At 37.5% G+C, this 26,872-nt stretch overlaps 1 protein-coding gene across 6 annotated transcripts in view; it reads left to right on the top strand.

Moving 5' to 3' along the window:
* LOC128556013 (ubiquitin-conjugating enzyme E2 U-like) overlaps positions 1 to 26,872 on the top strand; it is a 247,655-nt gene that overhangs the window by 132,295 nt on the left and 88,488 nt on the right. For 5 of the 6 annotated variants that reach the window (XM_053539904.1, XM_053539900.1, XM_053539901.1 and 2 more), the window contains exon 4: positions 20,013 to 20,105. The exons of the other annotated variant lie outside the window; for it this stretch is intronic. In XM_053539904.1, coding sequence (XP_053395879.1) covers positions 20,013 to 20,105 — 93 coding nt within the window. The remainder of the gene's footprint in view (positions 1 to 20,012; positions 20,106 to 26,872) is intronic. 6 annotated transcript variants of the gene reach the window in all.

The raw sequence follows: 26,872 nt of genomic DNA, 5'->3' as shown, positions 1-26,872 counted from the left end.
ATGATACCGCATGTTCAAGCGACATTGATATGTCGTCTGCACATGACGCTACAACAACAACTTCGCACTGAAGTTAATTATTCTTCAAAATCAGTGGAAATTAACCGTCTGAGAACAAATCAGATTTTTATTTTACAAAAATGAAATAAATATCATTCAAAAGATAAATTTTTGAGAGTAGGAAATCATTTGCACCTTAGCTTACATATCAATGGTTTTATCCAAAAAATTGCTTTTAAGAAACGCATGTATGAGATTTTTACACATTTTATATGAAAAATAGAAGGGACAAAATGACGAAATGATGGCATTAAACATCATGTCAGGAACGAATCTAAAATGAAAATAAAAATAAAATTTAATTAAAAAATACTGTGTGATGAATCAAATGTTGAACTTTGGTAATATTTTTGCAACTAAGGTTTCTTATTTTTAGTAATTTTGTTATTAAGTGAAATGTGTACATGTCCTTCTTATTTCTATATAGAAAATCTGACCGCTATCGATTATCGGACGGAGGAATATTCTTCGGTATGTAATATTTCAATGAAACTTCAAAGTTTTGTTGTTTGTAGCATCATCTGGGGCATGTGCAGTGAAAAATCTTAATTTGATTTCTAAAATAGTGAGATATTTATTTCTAAAGTCACTATATGTTCATTGTAAATATACTTCGTTATACCCAAGTGGAAACTGGCAGGTACTCGAAAATGCAGCTCTCTGATTGGTCAGTTAGAACCCCTAATGTACTGTAATGTCATGATAAAGTTATGAATGGTTGCTTTTAGTTTAAGAACTATTCTGAAGTGTCTTTTATCTATGTAATTTATGTATAATATATTCATAGCCTGCTTTTACCAAGATGAGATCTCATTTGAAAAAATTTAAAAAATCACCTGTCAAGGTCACAGGGGCCTGAACATGGAAACCTGTTTCTGATCAATAACTTGAGAACCACTTGACCCAGAATGTTGAAACTTGAGAGCATACTTCGTCTCAATCCAGTGGCGGTGGTTCTGGCAGATATGCAGTATTGTACATTTGGCTGGTGAAGCATCATTTGCCAGTTGCTCTCCCAATTCTCTAGGGCCTAAAGGTCCTGTTGGAGGAGGTCAGCATCATGTTGGTTCCCATTTAAGCAGAAGAGGATACTGTCATCTGCTAAAAGATGGGTTTCGGAGTGAGCGGCACATTTTGGTAGGTCGCTGATATAGATGAGAAAAAGTAGTGGACCCAAAACAGTTCCCTGGGGCACACCAGAGACGACATCTGCCTGAGTTGATTTCTCGCCTTCCAGGAGGACCTGTTGCTTGCGGTTGCTGAGGAAAGCCTCTATCCAGCGTAGTGTCTTCCCTCTCACTCAGTAGTACTGTTACTTGTGCAAAAGGCACAGGTGAACGCCTTTGCAAAGTCAAGAAGTTTACTGCCAATGGTTTGGATTGTCCACAGCAGCTGGGATTCACAGGATCATCTGACCTGAAAACCATGCTGTGACTTTGTGAGTATGCGGTGCTGGTCGAAGAATCGCATTGCCGAGCTGTACACGATATGCTGTAGGACCTTGCACACTACAGACGTCAAGGAGACAGGTCGGTAATTGGATGACAGGTGTTTTTCGCCCTTCTTGAAGACTGAAACGACTAGTGCATCATGCCAATCATTTGGTACCATGCCTGTATCCAAGGACTGCTGGTATAGTCTGGCTAGAACAGGGGTGAGTTCATTAGCAGCTAGTTTGAGTATGGAGGTGGGAATCAAGTCAGGATCCATGGCCTTGTGTAGATTCAGATTTGTAAACTGTTTCCGGACTCCTTTTGGGTGTACTGTGATGTCCTCCATAGGTGGATGAGGGCTAGGTCCCTTGTCCAGTATGTGCGTTGTGTCCTCTTGAGTGAAAAAGAACCTAAACTGGTTGTTTAGGATCTCCGCCTTTGTTTTCGACTCGCTGTGAAAGAAGCCATCCTTGTTCTTATGTGGGGCGACACCAAAATCCTGCTTTCTTGATTTAATGTAGGACCAAAACTGTTGTGGACAATTTTTGTAACTATCTGAAATATAGCAGAAGAAATAATGTAAGAATTGGCAACTGCAAAGAGAACAAATGAGAAATCACAAATGATATTGTGTTAGATATAGCTACAAAATGTGGAGCAAGAATCACGAAACATGATATAAGTAAATCACACAGGGTTGGTCAACACAAAGCAGATAAAGTTACAGAAATATTGGTTCAATTCATGTCCAGAGATGCCAAATCTGAGTTTATAAAGTCTAGAAATGTGTTGAAGAATAAAAATATTATACAATTATTGCTTTTTAGTGAGGTGCGCCCGAGGCCTATATCGCTTTTATCGGGTCGATAAATCCACATATCGACCAAACTTAAAAGGCATATAACATATATCTTAATGAGGACCTCACCATGCACAGAATGAATTTAGCATTTAAGACAAGGAAGAATCTGATGCATGGAGATAACACAACAAATGTACAGGGGTCTTGGAGTTTCAGTGAAACATATACATCAAAACTCTTAAATGAAACTGTTAAAATAAACAATGAAAAAGATCTTGAAAAGTATCAAGTAAAACCAGGAATAAAAAAAGGGTGCTACTTCATTCTAGACAACTGAAGTAGTAGTAGACCACAACAAAAAATGTAAACTGACTTTCAAGCTTAGAGGTGAATATCATATCACTCATATTATGATCTTAATATCCCACATATATACAGATATCATCCTGAATGAATGATGTTTAAGGTTCTCAAGTGTATCTGAGTGATAAGTGCTTGTCTAGTAAGTGAACTGCTTATCAGATCTCAACACTTGTTTAATAGTTTCTATAGGTATACATGTGTAAATATAATGTACTAATACAGTTAAATGGATATGTAAATTTAATAAAAACTTTACAGTGGAAATAAATTTTTGCCAATGAAGATACATGTATGAATGATTCATCAGATCTCATAACTAAAATGATGTAAGTTTTATATACTTACAGGTCTGGTGTATATTTGTCTTGTTTGTGCAGCCAGATGATACATATAATGTCTGTGCAGCTAATAATACATATAATGTCTGTGCAGCCAGATGATACATATAATGTCAGTGCAGCCAGATGATACATATAATGTCTGTGCAGCCAGATAATACACATAATGTTTGTGCAGCTAATAATACATATAATATCTGTGCAGCCAGATGATACTCATGTCTGTGCAGCCAGATGATACATACGTCTGTGCAGATAATAATACATATAATGTCTGTGCAGCCAGATGATACACTTCATGTGTGTGCAGCCAGATGATACACATAATGTCTGTGCAGCCAGATGATACACTTAATGTCTGTGCAGCCAGATGATACACTTAATGTCTGTGCAGATAATGATACACATAATGTCTGTGCAGCCAGATGATACACTTAATGTCTGTGCAGCCACATGATACATATAATGTCTGTGCAGCCAGATGATACACATAATGTCTGTGCAGCCAGATGATACACATAATGTCAGTGCAGCTAGATGATACACATAATGTCTGTGCAGCCAGATGATAAACATAATGTTTGTGCAGCCAGATGATACACATAATGTCTGTGCAGCCAGATGATACACATAATGTCTGTGCAACCAGATGATACACTTAATGTCTGTGCAGCTAATAATACATATAATGTCTGTGCAGCCAGATGATACATATAATGTCAGTGCAGCCAGATGATACATATAATGTCTGTGCAGCCAGATGATACACATAATGTTTGTGCAGCTAATAATACATATAATGTCTGTGCTGCCAGATGATACTCATGTCTGTGCAGCCAGATGATACATATGTCTGTGCAGATAATAATACATATAATGTCTATGCAGCCAGATGATACACTTAATGTGTGTGCAGCCAGATGATACACTTTATGTCTGTGCAGCCAGATGATACACTTAATGTTTGTGCAGATAATGATACACATAATGTCTGTGCAGCCAGATGATACACATAATGTCTGTGCAGCCAGATGATACACATAATGTCTGTGCAGCCAGATGATACACATAATGTCTGTGCAGCCAGATGATACACATAATGTCTGTGCAGCCAGATGATACACATAATGTCTGTGCAGCCAGATGATACACATAATGTCTGTGCAGCCAGATGATACATATAATGTCTGTGCAGCCAGATGGTACACATAATGTCTGTGCAGCCAGATGATACACTGAATGTCTGTGCAGATAATGATACACATAATGTCTGTGCAGCCAGATGATACACAAAATGTCTGTGCAGCCAGATGATACACTTAATGTCTGTGCAGCCAGATGATACACATAATGTCTGTGCAGCCAGATGATACACATAATGTCTGTGCAGCCAGATGATACACATAATGTCTGCGCAGCCAGATGGTACACATAATGTCTGCGCAGCCAGATGATACACATAATGTCTGCGCAGCCAGATGATACACATAATGTCTGCGCAGCCAGATGACACACATAATGTCTGTGCAGCCAGATGACACACATAATGTCTGTGCAGCCAGATGACACACATAATGTCTGTGCAGCCAGATGATACACATAATGTCTGTGCAGCCAGATGATACACATAATGTTTGTGCAGCCAGATGATACACATAATGTCTGTGCAGCCAGATGATACACTTAATGTCTGTGCAGATAATGATACACTTAATGTCTGTGCAGCCAGATGATACACTTAATGTCTGTGCAGCCAGATGATACATATAATGTCTGTGCAGCCAGATGGTACACATAATGTCTGTGCAGCCAGATGATACACATAATGTTTGTGCAGCCAGATGATACACATAATGTCTGTGCAGATAATGATACATATAATGTCTGTGCAGCAAGATGATACACATAATGTCTGTGCAGCCAGATGATACACATAATGTTTGTGCAGCCAGATGATACACATAATGTCTGTGCAGCCAGATGAAACACACAATGTTTGTGCAGCCAGATGGTACACATAATGTCTGTGCAGCCAGATGATACACATAATGTCTGTGCAGCCAGATGATACACATAATGTCTGTGCAGCCAGATGATACACATAATGTATGTGCAGGCAGATGATACACATAATATCTGTGCAGCCAGATGATACACATAATATCTGTGCAGCCAGATGATACACATAATGTCTGTGCAGCCAGATGATACACATAATGTCTGTGCAGCCAGATGATACACATAATATCTGTGCAGCCAGATGATACACATAATATCTGTGCAGATAATGATACACATAATGTCTGTGCAGCCAGATGATACACATAATATCTGTGCAGCCAGATGATACACATAATGTCTGTGCAGCCAGATGATACACATAATATCTGTGCAGATAATGATACACATAATGTTTGTGCAGCCAGATGATACACATAATGTCTGTGCAACCAGATGATACACATAATATCTGTGCAGCCAGATGATACACATAATATCTGTGCAGATAATGATACACATAATGTCTGTGCAGCCAGATGATACAGATAATATCTGTGCAGCCAGATGATACAGATAATATCTGTGCAGATAATGATACACATAATGTCTGTGCAGATAATGATACACATAATGTTTGTGCAGCCAGATGATACACATAATGTCTGTGCAGCCAGATGATACACATAATGTCTGTGCAGCCAGAGGATACACATAATGTCTGTGCAGATAATGATACACATAATGTCTGTGCAGATAATGATACACATAATGTTTGTGCAGATAATGATACACATAATGTTTGTGCAGCCAGATGATACACATAATGTCTGTGCAGATAATGATACACATAATGTTTGTGCAGCCAGATGATACACATAATGTCTGTGCAGATAATGATACACATAATGTCTGTGCAGATAATGATACACATAATGTTTGTGCAGCCAGATGATACACATAATATCTGTGCAGATAATGATACACATAATGTCTGTGCAGATAATGATACACATAATGTCTGTGCAGATAATGATACACATAATGTTTGTGCAGCCAGATGATACACATAATGTCTGTGCAGCCAGATGATACACATAATGTTTGTGCAGCCAGATGGTACACATAATGTCTGTGCAGATAATGATACACATAATGTCTGTGCAGATAATGATACACATAATGTCTGTGCAGCCAGATGATACACATAATATCTGTGCAGCCAGATGATACACATAATGTCTGTGCAGCCAGATGATACACATAATGTCTGTGCAGATAATGATACACATAATGTTTGTGCAGCCAGATGATACACATAATGTCTGTGCAGCCAGATGATACACATAATATCTGTGCAGCCAGATGATACACATAATATCTGTGCAGATAATGATACACATAATGTTTGTGCAGCCAGATGATACACATAATGTCTTTGCAGATAATATAGACATATTGTCTGTGCAGCCAGATGATACTTATGTTTGTGCAGCCAGATGATTTATATACTGTTTATGCGGGTAAAAGTTACATATAATGGTTGTGCAGCTAGTTATACATACAGTGTTTGTGCAGTTAATTTTACATATAATGTTTATGCAGATGAAATGCAATGTTTGTGCAGCTATTGAAATATAATATATATGAAGCTATTGATACATATAATGTTTAGGCAGCTAATGATACATGTATGTGCAGCAAGATAATACATATAATGTTTATGGAGCCAGATGGTACATACAATGTCTGTACAGCTTATGAATTAGTATGCCCCCCTTCGAAGAAGGAGAGGTATATTGTTTTGCAGATGTCAGTCGGTCAGAATGTAGACCAATCCATTTCCGGATGATAACTGAAGAACGCTTGGGCCTAGGATCATGAAAGTTGATAGGGAGGTTGATCATCACCAGCAGATGACCCCTATTGATTTTGAGGTCTGTATGTCAAAGGTCAAGGTCACAGTGACCCTGAATAGTTAAACAGTTTCCGGATGATAACTCAATAACACTTGGGCTTAGGATCATGAAAGTTGATAGGGAGGTTGGTCATGACCAGCAGATGACCCCTAATGATTTTGAGGTCAGTATGTTAAAGGTCAAGGTCACAGTGACCCTGAACAGTTAAACGGTTTCCGGATGATAACTCAAGAACACTAAGGCCTAGGGTCATGAAAGTTTATAGGGAGGTTGTTCATGACCAGCAGATGACCCCTATTGATTTTGAGGTCAGTATGTCAAAGGTCAAGGACACAGTGACCAGGAACAGGAAAATGGTTTCCGGGCAATAACTCAAGAACGTTTGGGCCTAGTGTCAGGAAAATTGATAGTGAGGTTGGTCATGACCAGCAGATGACCCCTATCGATTTTGAGGTCATTAGGTCAAAGGTAAAGGTCACATTGGCCAGGAACAGTTGAACAGTTTCTGATCTTCTTGTCAAAAACCACAGGGCCTAGGGCTTTGATATTTGGTATGTAGCAAAATCTAGTCGTCCGCTACCAAGATTGTTCAGATTATTTCCCTGGGGTCAAATATGGTCCCACTCCAGAGGTCACATGGTTTATATAGAATTATATAGGAAAACACTTTGAAAAACCTCTTGTCCAAAACCACAGGGCCTAGGGCTCTGATATTTTGTATATGACATCATCTAGTGGTCCTCTACTAAGATTATTCAAATTATTCCCCTAGGGTCAAATATGGCCCCGCCCTGGGGGTCACATGGTTTATATGGACTTATATAGGGGAAAACTTTGAAAATCTTCTTGACCAAACCACAAAGACTAGGGCTTTGATATTTGTAATGTAGCATCATCTAGTGGTTCTCTACCAAGTTTGTTCAAATTATCCCTCTAGGGTCAAATATGGCCCCGCCCCGGGGGTCACATGGTTCATAAAGACTTTAGGCAAAAAACTTAGAATCTTCATGTCCATAACCTACATCATTCAAATTTGGACCACATGTATAGTTTTGAGTGGCAAGATGAAGCTTGACATGAGTTGACCTTGATCTTGACCTAGTGACCTACTTTCACATTTCTGTAGCTACAGCCTTCAAATTTGGACCACATGCATAGGTTTGTGTACCGAAACAAACTTTGACCTTGTTATTGACCTAGTGACCTCTTTCACATTTTTGAAGCTACAGATTTCAAATTTGGACCACATGCTTAGTTTTGTGTTCCGAAATAAAATATGACCTTGATTTTGACCTAGTGACCTTTTTTCACATTTCTCAAGCTACAGCCTTCAAATTTGAACCACAAGCATAGTTTCGTATACCGAAATGAACTTTGATCTTGAGATTGACCTAGTGACCTACTTTCACATTTCTGAAGGTACATGCTTCAAATTTGGACCACGCGCACAGTTTTGTGTTTTGAAATAAAATTTGACCTTGATTTTGACCTAGTGACCTACTTTCACATTTCTCAAACTACAGCCTTCAGATTTGAACCCCATGCATGGTTTTGTGTACCGAAATGAACTTTGATCTTGAGATTGACCTAGTGACCTACCTTCACATTTCTGAAGCTACAGCTTCAAATTTTGACCACATACAAAGTGTTTTGTACCGATATGAAATTTGACCTTGATTTTGACCTTGAGCTAGTCTTGAAATTTGGAACATTCAAAAAGGGCTCAGTGGTGGGTGCCAAGATCACTCTGTGATCTCTTGTTAGGTTAATAGGTTAAAGGTCAAGGTCAGATTGAACCAGAACGGTAGAACTTTTGTTTACAGTGAGCATATAATTTCTGTTCCTTGTGCAATTACTGAATGCATCGAGGAGGGCATTTCATGTTCGACGAGCTCTTGTTATACTTATAAGGATCTTTCATGCCTGCCTGTGTAAGACGGGGTTTTCCCTACCCGAGAGACAGTGCGGAATGGAAAACTGAGCGTTAGCGAGGTTTTTTATCCATGCTGTCCCGAGGGTAGGGAAAACAGCTGTCTTACACAGGCAGACATGTTAGATCATTTTTCTTGCCTATCATTTTCAAAATAGATCGTTGAGACAAATAGGTTTTTGGTATTTCCTGACATTATTAATAAAGTTTATGATGTCACAATGGTACCAGTACTATGTGACGTCACCTTAGTGCACGCTATTTTAGACAAGGTTTTTCCCTAGGGAAAGACAGGAATATCTATCCCCGGCGCGTGCTTGGATAAATGTATACTTTCCCCCGATAGGTAGGCAAGAATATATTGTCTGTACAGCTAAATGATACACATTATGACTGTCCAGCTAAATATAAGCATAATATCTGTGCAAGTAAATGATAGATACAATGTTAATTCAGCCTGTTTGTAGTTTGAAGAGATACATGTACATGTAAAATAATATTAACCTGTCTAGTCAAATGATATACCTCATGTTTGTGCAACTAAATGACCTTTATTATGTCTGAGGAGCTTATTGGTTCATAAAATGTCAAAATTCGAATGAAATAAGTTTTGTACACAAAAAAAAAGAATACATATAGTATATATAATTATGTATTTTTGATTTTCCAGCCAAATAGTAAAGTGAATATCCTTTTAAAACTGGTTTCTGTAGATGTATTTAAAGGTGTGTATTACATTTGGTGTCATAATAATATAAGATTTTTAGCTCGACTATTCAAAGAATAGGTAGAGCTATTGGACTCACCCATGCATCGGTGTCGGCGTCCGCGTCTGCGTCCCAATTTGGTAAAGTTTTTGTATGTAAACTGGTGTCTCAGTAACCACTAATGGGAATGGATTGAAACTTCTCACACTTATTCACTATGATAAACTGACTTACAGTGCACAAGTTCCATAACTCTACTTTGCATTTTTACAAAATTATGCCCCTTTTTCGACTCAGCAGTTTTTAGCTTGACTATTCAAAGAATAGGTAGAGCTATTGGACTTACTCATGCGTTGGCGTCTGCGTCGGCATCCTGATTTGGTTTAAGTTTTTGTAATGTAAGCTGGTATCTCAGTAACCACTTATGGGAATCGATTGAAACTTCACACACTTATTCACTGTGATAAACTGACTGACATTGCACAGGTTTTATAACTCTATTTTGTTTTTTTACAAAATTATGCCCCTTTTTCGACTTAGAAATTTTTTGTTAAGGTTTTATATGTGTAAGCTGGTATCTCAGAATGGATTGAAACATCATACACTTGTTCACTGTCATGATCTGACATGTAATGCACAGCTTACATAACTCTACTTTGCATTTTTACAAAATTATGCCCCTTTTTCGACTTAGCAGTTTTTGGTTAAGTTTTTAGCTCACCTGAGCAAAGTGCTCATGGTGAGCTATTGTGATCATGCTGTGTCCATTGTGCGTGCGTGCGTCCATCCATCAAGTTGTCTGTCCATCATCAACATTTGTGTTTAAACAACATCTCCTCCAAAACCAATGAATGGATTTTGATGAAACTTGACCATGATGTTCCATGGGTGGTCCTCTACCAAACTTGTTCAAACGGTTCTGCTTGGTTGCACATAGGGGCTGCCAGGGCTAAAAATAGAAAACATGGTCCTTATGTCACCCTCTACCAAGATTGTTCAAATTATACCGATTCGTCAAAAAACATGGCCACTAGAGGGCTTGGTCACTTTTCCCTATATGTATATAGTGGAAACTTTAAAAATCTTCTTGTATGAAACTGCTTGCCCGATTTTAGAATAATTTTACACAAATGGTCCTTGTGTGACCCTCTACCAAGATTGTTCAAATTATTTTGTTTTGTCAAAAAACATGGCCCCCAGAGTGCGTGGTCACTTTTCCCAATATGTATATAGTGGAAACTTTAAAAATCTTCTTGTGTGAAACTGCTGGCCCAATTTTAGAATAATTTTACACAAATGGTCATTGTGTGACCTTCTACCAAGATTGTTCAAATTATTTTGATTCATCAAAAAACATGGCCGCCAGAGGGCGTGGTCAATTTTCCCTATATGTATATAGTGGAAACTTTAAAAATCTTCTTGTGTGAAACTGCTAGCCCGATTTTAGAATAATTTTACACAAATGGTCCATGTGTGACCCTCTATCAAGATTGTTCAAATTATTTTGATTTGTCAAAAAACATGGCTCCCAGAGGGCATCATCATCGGCCACTTTTCCCTATAATATATGTATATAGTGGAAACTTTAAAAATCTTGTTTGAAACTGCAAGCCCGATTTTAAAATAATTGTACACAAATGGTTCTTGTGTGACCTTCTACCAAGATTGTTCAAATTATTCCGATGCGTCAGGAAACATGGCTGCCAGGGGGCGTGATCACTCTTCTTCTCTGAATCAATAATAGCTAGAGCCTTGATATTTGGCATGTGATATCAGATTTGTAATTTCTACCATAATTGTTCAAATTATTGCCCTAAGTTCATAAGTGTGTGTGTGACATGTATATAATATAGGCTAACATAGAAGAAACCTTAGACTCTGTACTTATACAAACACATTTGAAGCCTTGTGCACAGGTGAGCACTTCAGGATCAATGACCCTCTTGTTGTATGTAAGCTGGTATGTTAGTATCCACTAATTGGAATGGATTGAAACTTCACACACTTGTTCACTGTCATGATCTGACATGTAATGCACAGGTTACGTAACTCTACTTTGCATTTTTACAAAATTATGCCCCTTTTTCGACTTAGCAGTTTTTGGTTAAGTTTTTGTATGTAAGCTAAGTATGTCACAGTGACTCAGAACAGTTAAACAGTTTCTGGATGATAACTCGAGAATGCTTGGGCCTAGGATCATAAATTTTGGTACACAGATGTAACATCATGAAATGCAGGTCAAGTTCGACTTTGAGGTCTGTAGGTCAAAGGTCAAGGGCACAGTTACTCGGAACAGTTAAATGGTTTCCGGATGATAACTTGAGAACGCTTGGGCCTAGGATCATAAATTTTGGTACACAGGTGTAACATCATGAAATACAGGTCAAGTTATACTTTGAGGTCAGTAGGTCAAAGGTCAAGGTCATAATGACTTGGAACAGTTTAACGGTTTCTGGATGATAACTTGAGAATGCCTGGGCCTAGGATCATGAAAATTGATAGGGAGCACACTTGAAGCTTTGTGCACAGGTGAGCGCTTAAGGGTCAATGACCCTCTTGTTATCCTAGGTATGATGCATTGACTTAGTTTCTCGTCTCGTACATGTTTTTTGTTTTATTGTGTTATCATGTATGTTGATTTGTTTTACCATGTTTTATGCATATATTAATAATACTGAAATCTATCTATCTATCTATCTCGTCTCGTCTTGTCTGGCCTCGCCTCGCCTCGACTCGCCTCCTGTCCTGTCCCGTCCCGTCCCGTCCCGTCCAAATCCCAATCCCAATCCCAATCCCAATCCCAATCCCATCCCATCCCATCCCAGAAAAATCTTGTTGACATTCTAGAGGCCACATTCTATTCTTGATTTTTATGCCCACAACTCCCCTTCGAAAAAGGTAGGGTATATTGTTTTGCAGATGTCAGTCGGTATGTAGACCAATCAGTTTCCGGATGATAACTCAAGAATGCTTTGGCCTATGATCGTGAAAGTTGATAGGGAGGTTGATCATAACCAGGAGATGTCCCCTATTGATTTTCAGATCAGTAGTGCAAAGGTCAAGGTTACAGTGATCTGGAATAGTTAAACAGTTTCCGGAGGATAACTCAAGAACGCTTGGGCCGACGGTCAGAAAAGTTGATAGGGAGGTTGGTCATAGCCAGCAGATGACCCCTATTGATTTTGAGATCAGTAGATCAGAGGTCAAAGTCATAGTGACCATAGTGATCCAGATGATAACTAAAGAACCCTTTGACCTAGGATCATGGAAGTTGATAGGGAGGTTGGTCATGACCAGCAGTTGACTCCTATTGATTTTGAGTTCAGTAGATTTAAGGTCAAGATCACAGTGACCTGGAACAGTTAAATGATTTCCTGATGATAACTCAAGAACCCTTGAACCTAAGATTATGGAAGTTGATAGCGAGGTTAATGTCACCAGCAGATGACTCCTATTGATTTTGAGATCGGTAGGTTTAAGGTCAAGGTCACTGTGACCTGGAATAGTTAAACCGTTTCCGGACGATAACTTGAAAACATTTGGGCCTAGGATCACAAAACTTGATAGGGAGGTTGATCATGACCAGCAAATGACCCCTGTTGAAACAGTTTAACTGTTCCGGACGATAACTTGAGAACGCTTGGGCCTAGGATAAAAAAAATGTTCTTGTTTTAAACTGAGAGGCACTGTGAGAGCTTAGATATTTTACATGTGCACTGTCTAGCGGTCCTTTACTAAGGTTGTTCAAATCATGACCCAGGGTCCATTTAAAGACCCCCCCACCCCCAGGGTCACTTAGTTTTTATCTGAGTTATTGTATAGCGGGTTATATTCACAGAGGTTTAATTTTCACTATATTCGCGGGCAACATGACAGCGCGAAATCTAAACACCGCAATTTTTTGTTACCGCGAACATACACATTTCACCAAGGGACGGGCAATGACAGGGTGATCTAGTGTTTATCGTCTATTCCCTTTATCAGTAATTGCTTCAATCCTATAAATATAGGAATTCTGCACATGAGAAATAAAGGTGTGAAAACATGGTATTGTTATATTGTGGTTATAAGTTACAAATCAATTTTTGATAATTGCATTTGTCTTTTCTTCATCATTTAATTTCTTTGGATCCTGCAAAATTATTAAAGGCAGCCTTTTAGTACCGCACTTCCCTTTATGTAGCCATTTTCTATAATATTTTCGTAGACTAGAATGCACGTAACACCAGGAACACAAGAATCAAATGTGCACAAACATGTTCATAAAAAAAACGGAAATTGTATGTGTACAACTCGTCATGTGTATTGAATCAGTCAAATAATAAGCTTTGTGAGTGAGTGAGATTCTATTTTTATTCATTTTCATTGTAATTGCTGAATTAAATATAAACATGGGGTTTGTACGAGTACCTCATAAGGAGCTACCTACCATGCGTTTCTATACGTGATTTAGTATTAGTAAAACAATGGTGAGATTATTTCAATGCACTACAGAACTAAATTTTGCACAAGTGTTGAATTATTACTAGTATCATACGCTATATGCGTCTCTATTCAGACAACAATGACAGACTTATTTGCGTGTTTGATATTATTTGCATGTGTAGGAAGAGTGACTTTCCTTTCTTTTGTTTACAAACAAGGTTTATAATTCGCGGTCGAAGTAGTTTCCGAGAAATCACTGTGAATTCAAAACTCTTAAAAAACATTTGGCACCGAGAATATATCCCACTATAGGAAAAAATACTTCAAAAATTATCTGATCATATTTCCTGGACTGTTTAATTATAATTACCTTGTGACCCCAAATAATTAGGGGTCACTTGACTGCGACCTTGACCTACTGACCTACTTTCTTGTTTTTAGCTCTACTATTCGAAGAATAAGTAGAGCTATCCTACTCACCACGGCGTCAGCATTGGCATCACACCTTGGTTAAGTTTTTTGTACCAGTCCACATTTTGACAAAGTCTTTTGAGATAAAGCTTTGAAACTTTCAACACTTGTTTTCCGTCACCATGTCCAGTTATAGGCAAGAGCACATAACTCCATCAAGGATTTTGGCTGATTTATGGCCCCTTTTGACTTAGAAATCATGGTTAAGTTTTTCGTACCAGTTCATATTTTAACAAAGTCTTTTGAGGTAAAGCTTTGAAACTTCCAACACTTGTTTACCATCACCATGTCCAGTTATAGGCAAGAGTATATATATGTATAACTCCATCAAGGATTTTGGCTGAATTATGGCCCCTTTCGACTTACAAATCTTGGTTAAGTTTTTCGTACCGGTTCATATTTTGACAAAGTCTTTTGAGATAAAGCTTTGAAACTTTCAACACTTGTTTACCATCACCATGTCCAGTTATAGGCAAGAGCACATAACTCCATCAAAGATTTTGGCTGAATTATGGCCCCTTTTGACTTAGAAATCTTGGTTAAGTTTTTCGTATCAGTCCACATTTTGACAAAGTCTTTTGAGATAAAGCTTTGAAACTTTCAACACTTGTTTCCATCACCATGTCCAGTTATAGGCAAGAGTACATAACTCCATCAAGGATTTAGGCTGAATTATGGCCCCTTTTGACTTAGAAATCTTGGTTAAGTTTTTCGTACCAGTTCATATTTTGTTTAAAGTGTTTGACATATGGCTTTGAAACTTTTATCACTTGTTCAGTATTATAGTCTCTATCTGTAGGCAAGAGTACATAACTCTGTCATTTATTTTGGCTGAATTATGGCCCTTTTTGGACTTGGAAATTGGTTCTGTTTTCATACAAGTCTACGTTTTGTCAAAATTATTTGACATATGGCTTTTAAACTTTGAACACTTGTTTATCATCATGATTTCCATCTGCAGGCAAGATTACATAATTCTGACAACTATTTTGGCTGAATTATGGCCCTTTTTGGACTTGGAAATCAGTTATACCATTCCATATTTTGATTAAACTGTTTGACTTTGAAACTTTGAACATTTCATTACAATCATGGTCACACATTGCCATTTAGTGCAAGACTTATCAAAACCCACAAATACAGGAACGTAGGAATGTGGTTTGTCTAATTTATTTTTTATGCCCTCAGCATCTACTGATGCGGAAGGCATATAGTGATTGTCCTGTCCGTCCGTTCTTCCATACGAGGTTAACCAAATGGGACTGTTTCATCTAGCATCAATACCCCTTACTAGAATGACTTGATACTTATGCAGATATAACCTGTGACCATTCCTTATCTTCAGACATCACCTGATGACCTTGACCTTGACCTCATTTTGGACTTAGGTTGCTTTATATGGGCCATCTCTTGGTTAACCAAATGGGACTTGGGAATGGGTTTCGTCTAGCATCAATACCCCTTACAAGAATGAATTGATAATAATGCAGATGTAAACTGTGACCATTCCTCATCTTCAAACATCACCTGACCTCAGTTTGACCTTGACCTCGTTTTGGACTTAGGTGCAAAATCTATCGACAAGGATGCCGCTTGGGGCATCAAGCGTTTATTGAACGCAGCTTCTTGTTTCTTTTGTCTGAAAATCTGTGGTAATATTTTGACCCCATTCTTCAATCAATTCTTCAAATAGTCGAGCGCTCTGTCATCCGACAGCTCTTGTTTAGCCTACCAAAGGTGATGTGATCGCCCTTCGTCTGTCATCCGTCCACAATTTCTTGTAAACACGATAGAGACCACATTTTGCAATCGATTTTAATCAAACTTGCATACAACTTGTATTGGCATAGTATCTTGGTTCCTTTTGAAAACTGGCCGAATCCCATCATTGGTTCCAGAGTTATGGCTCCTTAAAGTGCCAAAATTTGCTATTTTGGCTTCTGAACATGATAAAGACCACAATTTGCAATCGATTTTAATCAAACGCAATGCACGCAACTTGTATTGGCATAATATCTTGGTTCCTTTCGAAAACTCAGGCCAGATCCCATCATTGGTTTCCGGAGTTATGACCCCTTAAAGGGCCAAAATTTGCTTTTTCTGCTTTTGCAGCCATGTAGAGAATTCATTTTTAGCTCCACTATTCGGAGAATAGGGGTGCTACTCTACACGCCCCCGCGTTGGCATTGACATTGGCGTTGGAGTGAGCTTTCTTGGTTAAAGGTTTTCGGCAACCTTTGTTTTTCTTTGTTACTATTGCTTATATCTCACTGTAACTTCACATTAACATTGTTAAGCATGCAAACAAAGTATGTGCATGGGCTGGACCCGTTGTGCCCAAGGTCAAGGTCACCAAGGTGTTATACTTTTTTAATTTTAAGGTTGAAGTTTTTCGGCAACCTTTGTTTTTCAGTCATAATCTTTGTTACTATTGCTTATATCTTACTGTAAGTTCACATAAACATTATCCAGCATACAAAACAAGCATATGCAGGGGTTGGGCTCATTATACACAAGGTCAAGGTCACCAAGGTGTTATACTTAGGTTATTTTTAAGGTTAAAGTTTTTTGGCAACCTTTGTTTTTTCTGTCATATCTTTGTTACTATTTCTTATATCTTACTGTAACTTCACATAAACATTGTCCTGCATACAAACAAAGTTTGCGCAGGGGCTGGGCCCATTATACCCAAGTTCAAGGTAACCAAGTTGTTATACTTGAATTATTTTCTTGTTAAATTTTTTTCGAAAGCTTCTTTTATAGACATATCTTTGGTACTTTAAAAGATAATGACTTGAATATAAAAGTATTTTTTTTATAATCATCATCTGCATAATTATGTGGTTACAATCCCCATAACTCTAATTGTATTTTTGACAGAATTATGCCCCTACCATACTTTAAGTTTTTTTGGCAATCTTTGCTTTCTGGATATAACTTTATATAAAGCTTAAAGGATTTTCACCAAATCTAGTTGGAAGCAAAGTCAGATGGTTAAGGTTTTCTTCAGGTGAGTGAATTAGGTCCATTTGAAAACCTTAATTTGAATACTATGTAAGGTATTGACTTGATACTTTACATTTTGATAAGAGATCAGAAAGATCAGGGAGTGCAGTGTTAAAGAACCACAAGTTTTGCTGACTACATTTCGCCTTAACACACTCTCCATGACTGAAATGCCCCTTATGCTACGGTAGTTTCGTGAAGCATCAATCGCCTTATTTAGCTAGTTGAAAAAAAAAACAGTAGTTTCATGGAGCATCAATTGCCTTATTTAGCTAGTTGAAAAAAAAAAAACAGTAGTTTTGTGGAGCATCAATCGCCTTATTTAGCTAGTTGAAAAAAAAACACTTATTGCACAAATTGAAAGTTGAAAATCTGCCTTTTTATCAACTGTATTTCATCAGTTTGCAAGCTAGAATTTGAACCATTTATTTTGACCTGCTTCAAGAATTATTATTTCTCCCCCTTCTGGGGGAGACATATTGTTTTTGCCCTGTCCTTCCGTCCGTCCGTCACACTTCATTTCCGAGCAATAACTGGAGAACCATTTGACCTAGAACCTTCAAATTTCATAGGGTTGTAGGGCTGCTGGAGTAGACGACCCCTATTGTTTTTGGGGTCACTCTGTCAAAGGTCAAGGTCACAGGGGCCTGAACATTGAAAACCATTTCCGATCAATAACTAGAGAACCACTTGACCCAGAATGTTGAAACTTAATAGGATGATTGATCATGAAGAATAGATGACCCCTATTGATTTTGGGGTCACTCCGTCAAAGGTCAAGGTCACAGGGGCCTGAACATTGAAAACCATTTCCGTTCAATAACTTGAGAACCACTTGACCCAGAATGTTGAAACTTAATAGGATGATTGTTCATGAAGAGTAGATGACCCCTATTGATGTTGGGATCACTCCATCAAAGGTCAAGGTCACAGGGGCCTGAACATTGAAAACCATTTCCGATCAATAACTAGAGAACCACTTGACCCAGAATGTTGAAACGTAATAGGATGATTGTTCATGAAGAGTAGATGACCCCTATTGATGTTGGGGTCACTCCATCAAAGGTCAAGGTCACAGGGGCCTGAACATTGAAAACCATTTCCGATCAATAACTAGAGAACCACTTGACCCAAAATGTTGAAACTTAATAGGATGATTGGTCATGAAGAGTAGATGACCCCTATTGATTTTGGGGTCACTCCATCAAAGGTCAAGGTCACAGGGGCCTGAACATTGAAAACCATTTCCGATCAATAACTAGAGAACCACTTGACCCAGAATGTTGAAACTTCATAGGATGATTGGTCATGTAGAGTAGATGACCCCTATTGTTTTTTGGGGTCACTCTGTTAAAGGTCAAGGTCACAGGAGCCTGAACATTGAAAACCATTTCCAATCAATAACTTTAGTACCACTTGACCCAGAATGTTGAAACTTCATAGGATGATTGTACATGCAAAGCAGATGACCCCTATCAATTTTGGGGTCATTCTGTTAAAGGTCAAGGTCACAGTGGCCTGAACATTGAAAACCATTTCCAGTCAGTAACTTGAGAACAACTTGACCCAGAATGTTGAAACTTAATAGGATGATTGGTCATGCAGAGTAGATGACCCCTATCGATTTTGGGGTCACTCTGTTAAAGGTCAAGGTCACAGGGGCCTGAACATGGAAAACCGTTTCCAATCAATAACTTGAGAACCTCTTGACCCAGAATATTAAAACTTTATAGGATAATTGGACATACATAGTAAATGACCCCAATTAATTTTGGGGTCACTCTATTAAAGGTCAAGGTCAGAGGGGCCTGAACATGGAAAACAATTTCCGGTCAGTAACTTGAGAACCACTCAACCCAGAATGTTGAAACTTCATAGGATGATTGCTCATGCATAGTAGATGACCCTGATCGATTTTGGGTTCACTCCGTTAAAGGTCAAGGTCACAGGGGCCTGAACATTGATAACCATTTCCGATCAATAACTTGAGAACCTCTTGATCCAGAATGTTGAAACTTCATAGGATAATTGAACATGCAGAGTAGATGACCCCTATTGAGTTTTGGGTCAGTCTATTAAAGGTCAAGGTCACAGGGGCCTGGTCATGTGAAATCATTTCCGGAAAATAACTTGAGAACCACTTGACCTAGAATGTTGAAACTTAATAGGATGATTGGACATGCAGAGTAGATGACCCCTATTTATTTTGGGGTCACTTGATCAAAGGTCAAGGTCACAGGAGCCTGAACAGTGACTTGAGAACCACTAGGCCAAGAGTGTTGAAACTTAGCAGGATGACTGGACATGCCAAGTAGATGATCCCTATTGCAGCCAACCATCAGTGTCTCTTTGACTTTCGCTCCTGACTCCTATTGACTTCTTGCCTATACCACTTTGCATTGGGGGAGACATGCGCTTTTTTGCAAAAGTCTCTTCTAGTTAATTCTTGATTTGTTTAGAAAACATGCTGCCATGATATAACTTAAAGTATTTCTGCACAGTGAGTGGGGGCTTAGATATTAGTTGTGTATATATTTGTATGTTATCATTTACATTTCAGGGGGGACATTTACCCTTTATATAAAGTTTGATGAGAATTTCAATGTGAGACCACCAGAAGTTTGCTTTCATACAATTCCTTTTCATCCAAATGGTAAGACTTTTATGCATTGTTGTGCTCCCTAAACTTTTTGGAGAATGGGGGCACTAAGAATTGCCCTTGTCGTCCACCTGTCTGTGAGTCTCATTTTTAACTCGACTATACGAAGTATGGAGAGCTGTCCTACTCGACCCAGCGTCGGCGTCCTTCCGCATCCGCACTTTGGTTAAAGTTTTGATGCACTTTCACTTTATCTCTGTAATTACTTGATGGATTTGTTTCAAACTTAAAATAGTTATTCCTCATCATCACCAACATCATATGGCACAAGGGCCATAACTCTCACACCAATATTTCATGAATTATTCCCCCTTTTTACTTAGAATTTCAGGTTAAAGTTTTGATGCACTTTCACTCTATCTCAGTTATTGCTAAATGGATTTGATTCAAACTTAAAATAGTTTGTCCACCTTACCACCCACATCATATGACACAAGGTCCATAACTCTGGTACCAATATTTTATGAATTATGCCTGATAACTTATTTCTGATAAGAGTCCAAGGGTTTATCTATAGCTGGAGTCTACAGCAAAAGTGATAAACTGATAAATCCTGTACAAGGATTTTGAACAACATGCACATGTCGTGCAAAAATGGTTGTAACTGGGTCATTATGAAATACAGGCTAACCAAACTTCATATGCATATTGGGCATACTTGTACCTTTCTTGTGGTTTGAGTTAAATCCAATATATTTTGTATTAAATTAAATTCCAAGGCTTGAATAAACACAAAACACTTACAATTACACTGAATTTTCCTGATTTCACAGCCTTTACACTTATTTTCCATCTATTTTCATTGAATAACACACTTTCAAGGAAGCTGGTAGTTCTTTTTTACTTTTATATAGAAAAATCTGTAAAAGGACTACATGTATGTACATTATTTACATTAAAGATCTGGGCATGCTGTCAAAATAAAATGAAGCAGTACATCATTTCACTTATATACAGTTATGTACAATATGTGTTTTTAGCTCACCTGAGCACAAAGTGCTTGGGGTGAGCTATTGTGATCTCTCACTGTCCGGCATCCATTGTCCATCCGTCTGTCAATCTGTCTGTCTGTCCGCATTAGGCTTGTCTGGCTTTCACAGGTCAAACTGCTGGCCGGATTTCAACAAAGCTTCACAGAAATGATCGGTACCAAGCCTAGTTGTGCATATTGCTGGCAGGTTCTGCTTAGCGGCACAAAATGTCCGCCAGAGCTAAAAATAGAAAAATCTTGTCAACAGGTCAAACTACTGACTTGATTTCAACGAAATTTCACAGGAGTGATCAGTACCAACCCTAAATATTGTGCATATCCCCGGCATGTACTGCTTCGCTGTACAAAATGGCCGCCAGAGCTAAAAATAGAATAAGCTAGTTCGGCTTTCACATGTCAAACTGCTGACTGGATTTCAAGGAAACTTCATGAGTAATCAGTAGCAACCCCAGTTGTGCATATCGCAAGCATGTTCCGCTTTGCTGCACAAAATGGCCAGCAGAGCTAAAAATAGAAAAATCTTACCTGGCTTTAATTCACAGGTCAAACTGCTGGCTGGATTTCAACAAAACTTCACAGGAGTGATCAGTATCGGCCCCAGTTGTGCATATCACCGACACGTTCCACTTCGCTGCACAAAATGGCGGCCAGAGCTAAAAATAGAAAAATCTTGTCCGGCTTTCACAGGTTAAACTGCTGGCTGGATTTCTACAAAACTTCACAGGAGTGATCAGTACCAAGCCTAGTTGTGCATATCGCCGTCATGTTCCTCTTCGCTGCACAAAATGGCCACCAGAGCTAAAAATAGAAAAATAATGTCTGGCTTTCACACGATTTTGACGAAACATCACAGGAGTGATCAGTACCAAGCCTAGTTGTGCATATCGCCGACACGTTCCGCCTCGCTGCACAGAATGGTCGCAAAAGCTAAAAATAGTAAAATCTTGTCCGGCTTTCACAGGTCAAACTGCTGGCTGGATTTCAACAAAACTTCACAGGAGTGATCAGTACCAACCCTAGTTGTGCATGTCGCAGGCACATTCCTCTTCACTGCACAAAATGGCCACCAGAGATAAAAATAGAAAAATCTTGTCCGGCTTTCACAGGTCAAAACTGCTGGCTAGATTTTGACAAAACATCACAGGAGTGATCAGTACCAAGCCTAGTTGTGCGTATCGCTGACATGTTCCGCTTCGCTGCACAGAATGATCAAAAGAGCTAAAGGTATACAATCAAAGGGGGGAGACGTATGTTTTTCTTGACAAAAACACCTTCTAGTTTAATATGTTGTTATTTAATACTATTAATAATGCTTTGGCACTAATGCTGTGATGTTTTGGAATAAGGACGGAGGCCAAAATACATAGTCAGCCCTCCCTTTTGGATTTTTTTCGATCTTTCCATGTGTTCTTTTGAGACAACATAACTTACTTTAAACTCTATGATTTATGGTATGCTACACATGGTGTCAGTAATTTTCTCTGTGATGTGACTGTAGTGAAGTCATGCTCCAAGGGGGGTATTCGATCTACTCCTTACCACCGAAACAAAATGGCGGCCAAAACTGAAAATGTGAGTTTTTCTTACTTTTTCTCTTTTTCGAGGATATCTAGACATTAACACATGTCTATCAACCTGCTCCACTGTTTTCTCTATCAACCGGTACCTTTCACTTTGGAAACAGTACTGTAATTTGTCATGAATGCTGGTCATGAGATTCGAATCGATGAAAAATCCTCCGTTAAACACGGGATAAGGAATAGTGCGACTTGCAAAAATGGTCTTTTTTTACCTAATATACCGCAGGTTGTAAGCTATTTTTCTGATTGGAAGGACTATTTCCACATACTTATCTAATACTGTTCGTTTTGTGCAGATCACAGTTCGTATTTTCAAAAAAACACAATTTTTGTCCGATGGTAAGGAACAGTATGCGAAAATTAGAGGATAGAGTGCAGTGCAATTTTTTTCAAACGGATTTTACAGTTTTCTGTCATCATTTCTGAGATAACCAGTTGACATTTTTCTACCATGTAATAATTGAAGGGGTCGGATTGAGGAGTAGAACAGTAACATAATCCCCGAATGAACATATTACCAGACAAGATATGTCAGTAGGTAAGTACACTTGACTTTTTCAGTGATTGTCGATTAAACAAAACTGTTGTTCTCTGTTCTACGTGGTGTCTTATATCACTTTTGACCTAGATATTTGGCCAATCAAACATTTTATAGGAACTTATATTTGGCCATTCAAATGCTAAGTAGGGAGCAAATGTAACCGATTTTTCCATTGGTCAAATATACAAAGCAACCAGTTTCCTCTTCAGAAGATATACTACAAAAGTTTGATTTCAACTTCAGAAGCTTTTCACGAAATATAAACATTATTTTTTACAACAACGATTCTTCTGGACATTACAAATCGGTTAGGTCTCTTGGCAGACATTTATGATTATTCATGACGGCCAAGAACTGTTGCTTTTTATATTTCACAATCTCATTTGCATATTTAAAGTGAAACTCTGATCATCTTACTGTAATTTGTGTAGTATAATACTAATAGCAATTTTCAGTTGCTGTGCATTTCCATGTGTAAAATGAATGGTATTTCCGCATAAGTATTTGGTTGTCGTGCTTTTGAAATATATAAACCAGGCATTCGGAACTGGACAATGCTCTATTCTGTATGCTAAAACATACGGTTATCCAATCTCACTTGAAAGACTTCCAAGTAGGATGTCTCGTTATCAGCCTGCATGAAAAAAGGGAAAAATGTAAACATTTTCATAAACATGGCTATGATTATGGGGACTCGGATTCAGTCTTCATTTAAAAATGCAAAAGGAATTATTCACCAAAAATCACTAGTGAGGTGCATGTGTGTGTGTTACTGTTTACTATCTTATTAACAAATCAACAGAAGAGTAATTCGTCTCCATGTCATATAGCACTAAGCTTGTTTGATTTTTATACCGAATCTTTGACTGTTACCTTTGTCTGTTAGTAATTTATGAAGCTTCAAACTACCGTAAACAATACATACGTTACTGTCGCCAGCTCATTTTTTATGTTTAATGTACGTTCTTGTCTTAAAATTCATCAGTAGTCAACACAATCACATATATTTTTTATGAAGTAACATAGGAAGTGATTTTATAATCAAACATAGATACAAATTTATCCGGACTCCTTTCGTATCAGTCATCGTTTAAAATGATGTCTCAACCATAACGAAACATACGTTATGCCAAAGAATATGATAATGTTTCTGTATTCACACGTGTCTGTTCGTAAATTATATAACTATTATGCTTGCTCATTTATGCTGTTAATTCGGGTTACATTTTATACCATATCAGCGTGGAAAACCTTACCCAAAAGCGTATATAACAGATTGATACATCCGTTACCGTATTGTAGAATATCACAATTTAATTAATTTTTTAATGCTCTTAAAGACGAAGTTCATTGTCATATCTGATAGCTGATTACCCTTTAGGCAACAAATATCTATCTATTAATATCCTTTATGAGCATCAAATAAGGAAATGATACATACGTGATCGATACATACGATACAGAAATATTTAAAACAAACTCCTACGTCAGCATATGTCAACAGTGACGCAGGGTTTCATGTTTACAAGCTTTTTAGGCCGCCAACTTTTAAATTTGATAATTTAATTTTGATAACCTTTTATCACGTACACATTGTAAACAAATTCAATTTTGAGAATTGTATGCTATAGATATGATAAAAGAATAATATCACACCGTAATAAATTTTCATATCTAATAGTTTTTAAATATAGAATATGCTTATTATTTTCAAATGAAATCATTACATATATATTAATGTATTTAGAAGTAAAGATACAGTGTGTTCGAGTGATACATACGTAACCAATAGTAACGTATGTATAATTTCAAATAAAAAACATTTCTTTCTTTTGTGGCATTCGTAATGTAGTAATAAAATAATTTGAATATCATGTTCGGAATAAACAGGATATGAATAGATAGAAAAGTATTTTCGCATTATGTTTAATTTTGAACGGGTGCCATTATTTATCTCCAATGTTGATTTGACAATGTTTATTTTTGTTGGATTTAACGCCGCACTGACACATGATAGGTCATATGGCCACTTTCCAGCTTTAATGGTGGAGGAAGACCCCAGGTGCCCCTTCATGCATTATTTCATCAAGAGCGGGCACCTGGGTAGAACCACCGACCTTCCGTAATGATTTGACAATGTAATTCAAGTTCCATTTGATCTGTAATTCATTTACATCAATCCTAATGCTTCAATTCATTCGTACAGGATGGATTTTATATTGTTTCGTAGACTTTTGACGATTACATAACGCAGATTCTTATTTTTGTACAGCAGGAGGTTACATGCCAGTATAACTGTACAGTAACGTATGTATTTGCTTTGAAAAAAAGCTACCGTATTTGTTGTCGCGATATTGTTTATTCTTCTTTTCTGCAATTCACATGATATGCATAACTGCCTCAATAGTGATTAAACATTTTACAACATTTTCTTTATTATAGTTTTGAACCAATATACTAGAAATTTAGGACGTACATAAATTTCAGGGCAGTATCATAGATGATTGAATTCAAATGAGAATACACTATTGCCCATTAACAGTAATACAAAATTTAATGTTATCGAAACATATTCAAAGGGCATATAAAAGATTTAAAATTTAATAAATTAACGAAAGGTGGTACCGGTAAATACATTGTATATGCATAATTTACATAACTGGTACATACGTTACCTTGAGCATACTCATCGATTTTGTGTTATGTATAATGAAAATATAATAGAAGTTCTCAAAGTTGGTAGAATGACAGTAAATATTCCAGGACTTTTCCTTCAGACAAAACTATTGTTTTTATTACGTTTAAATTACATAGAAAAAAAACTGGTTTAGTTCACTCTGAATGTGTAAATAAAATTTGATTTCAATTAATCTTGTTAGTTTGATATACGAAGCCGGAAAAATAAATGCAGTTTGTGTAATCGGTATGTAGCTAAAATGCTGGTATATTTTCAGCTATTCTACTCAACATATCGACACAGTCAACCGCGCAACTGTTCCCGAAAACCGTTCTTTTTTAAACACTGGTGTTGTCACGTATGTATTTTGAAAACCCTAAAGGAAAAAGTGGTGATATTTTTTAATGTATCATAACTTTCTTCGGAGAAAATTTTCATGGTTGATTTTTTTGTGTTTAATTTTGAAATGAAAGCACCTCACTTGTATACCTCAAAATTATTTTTTTTCAGATTGTACGACCTATATGCGCCTAATCTTAAAATCAACCCAAATTTACGAAAGCTCTTAGATCTACTAACGATTAATTCTCATATATCAAAAATATGTTTAAATTACTCTGTAACACTGGAAGTTAAACATGCCAATTGTTCCCCTCATTATCTTTTATTAATAACATTTATTTGAATTCATAAAACAACAATGAGATTTTTTTAGCAATACAGTGTGAACTCGGCCCGAGTTTTAATTTCTAATACATTTAAACGTCGATAATTTTGAGTTGTCCCCTAAAACAAGTATTACAGGGCGCCGCCATGTTGCTTATATACGGTCTATGGAGAAAAATACAAAAGTAAACATATCAACTTCAAAAAGTTTTTGTTTTTTTTTGGAAAAATGAAAAAAATGCCTAGAGATATGGACCTGCACTATATAAAAACATAATTTAGGGCATCATAACGCATATCATGACT

This window comes from Mercenaria mercenaria, chromosome 3, assembly GCF_021730395.1.
Source record: "Mercenaria mercenaria strain notata chromosome 3, MADL_Memer_1, whole genome shotgun sequence".
In the NCBI taxonomy this organism is placed as follows: Eukaryota; Metazoa; Mollusca; class Bivalvia; order Venerida; family Veneridae; genus Mercenaria; species Mercenaria mercenaria.
Note: the sequence above shows the minus strand (reverse complement) of the source record. Positions and strands in the feature narration are given on the sequence as shown.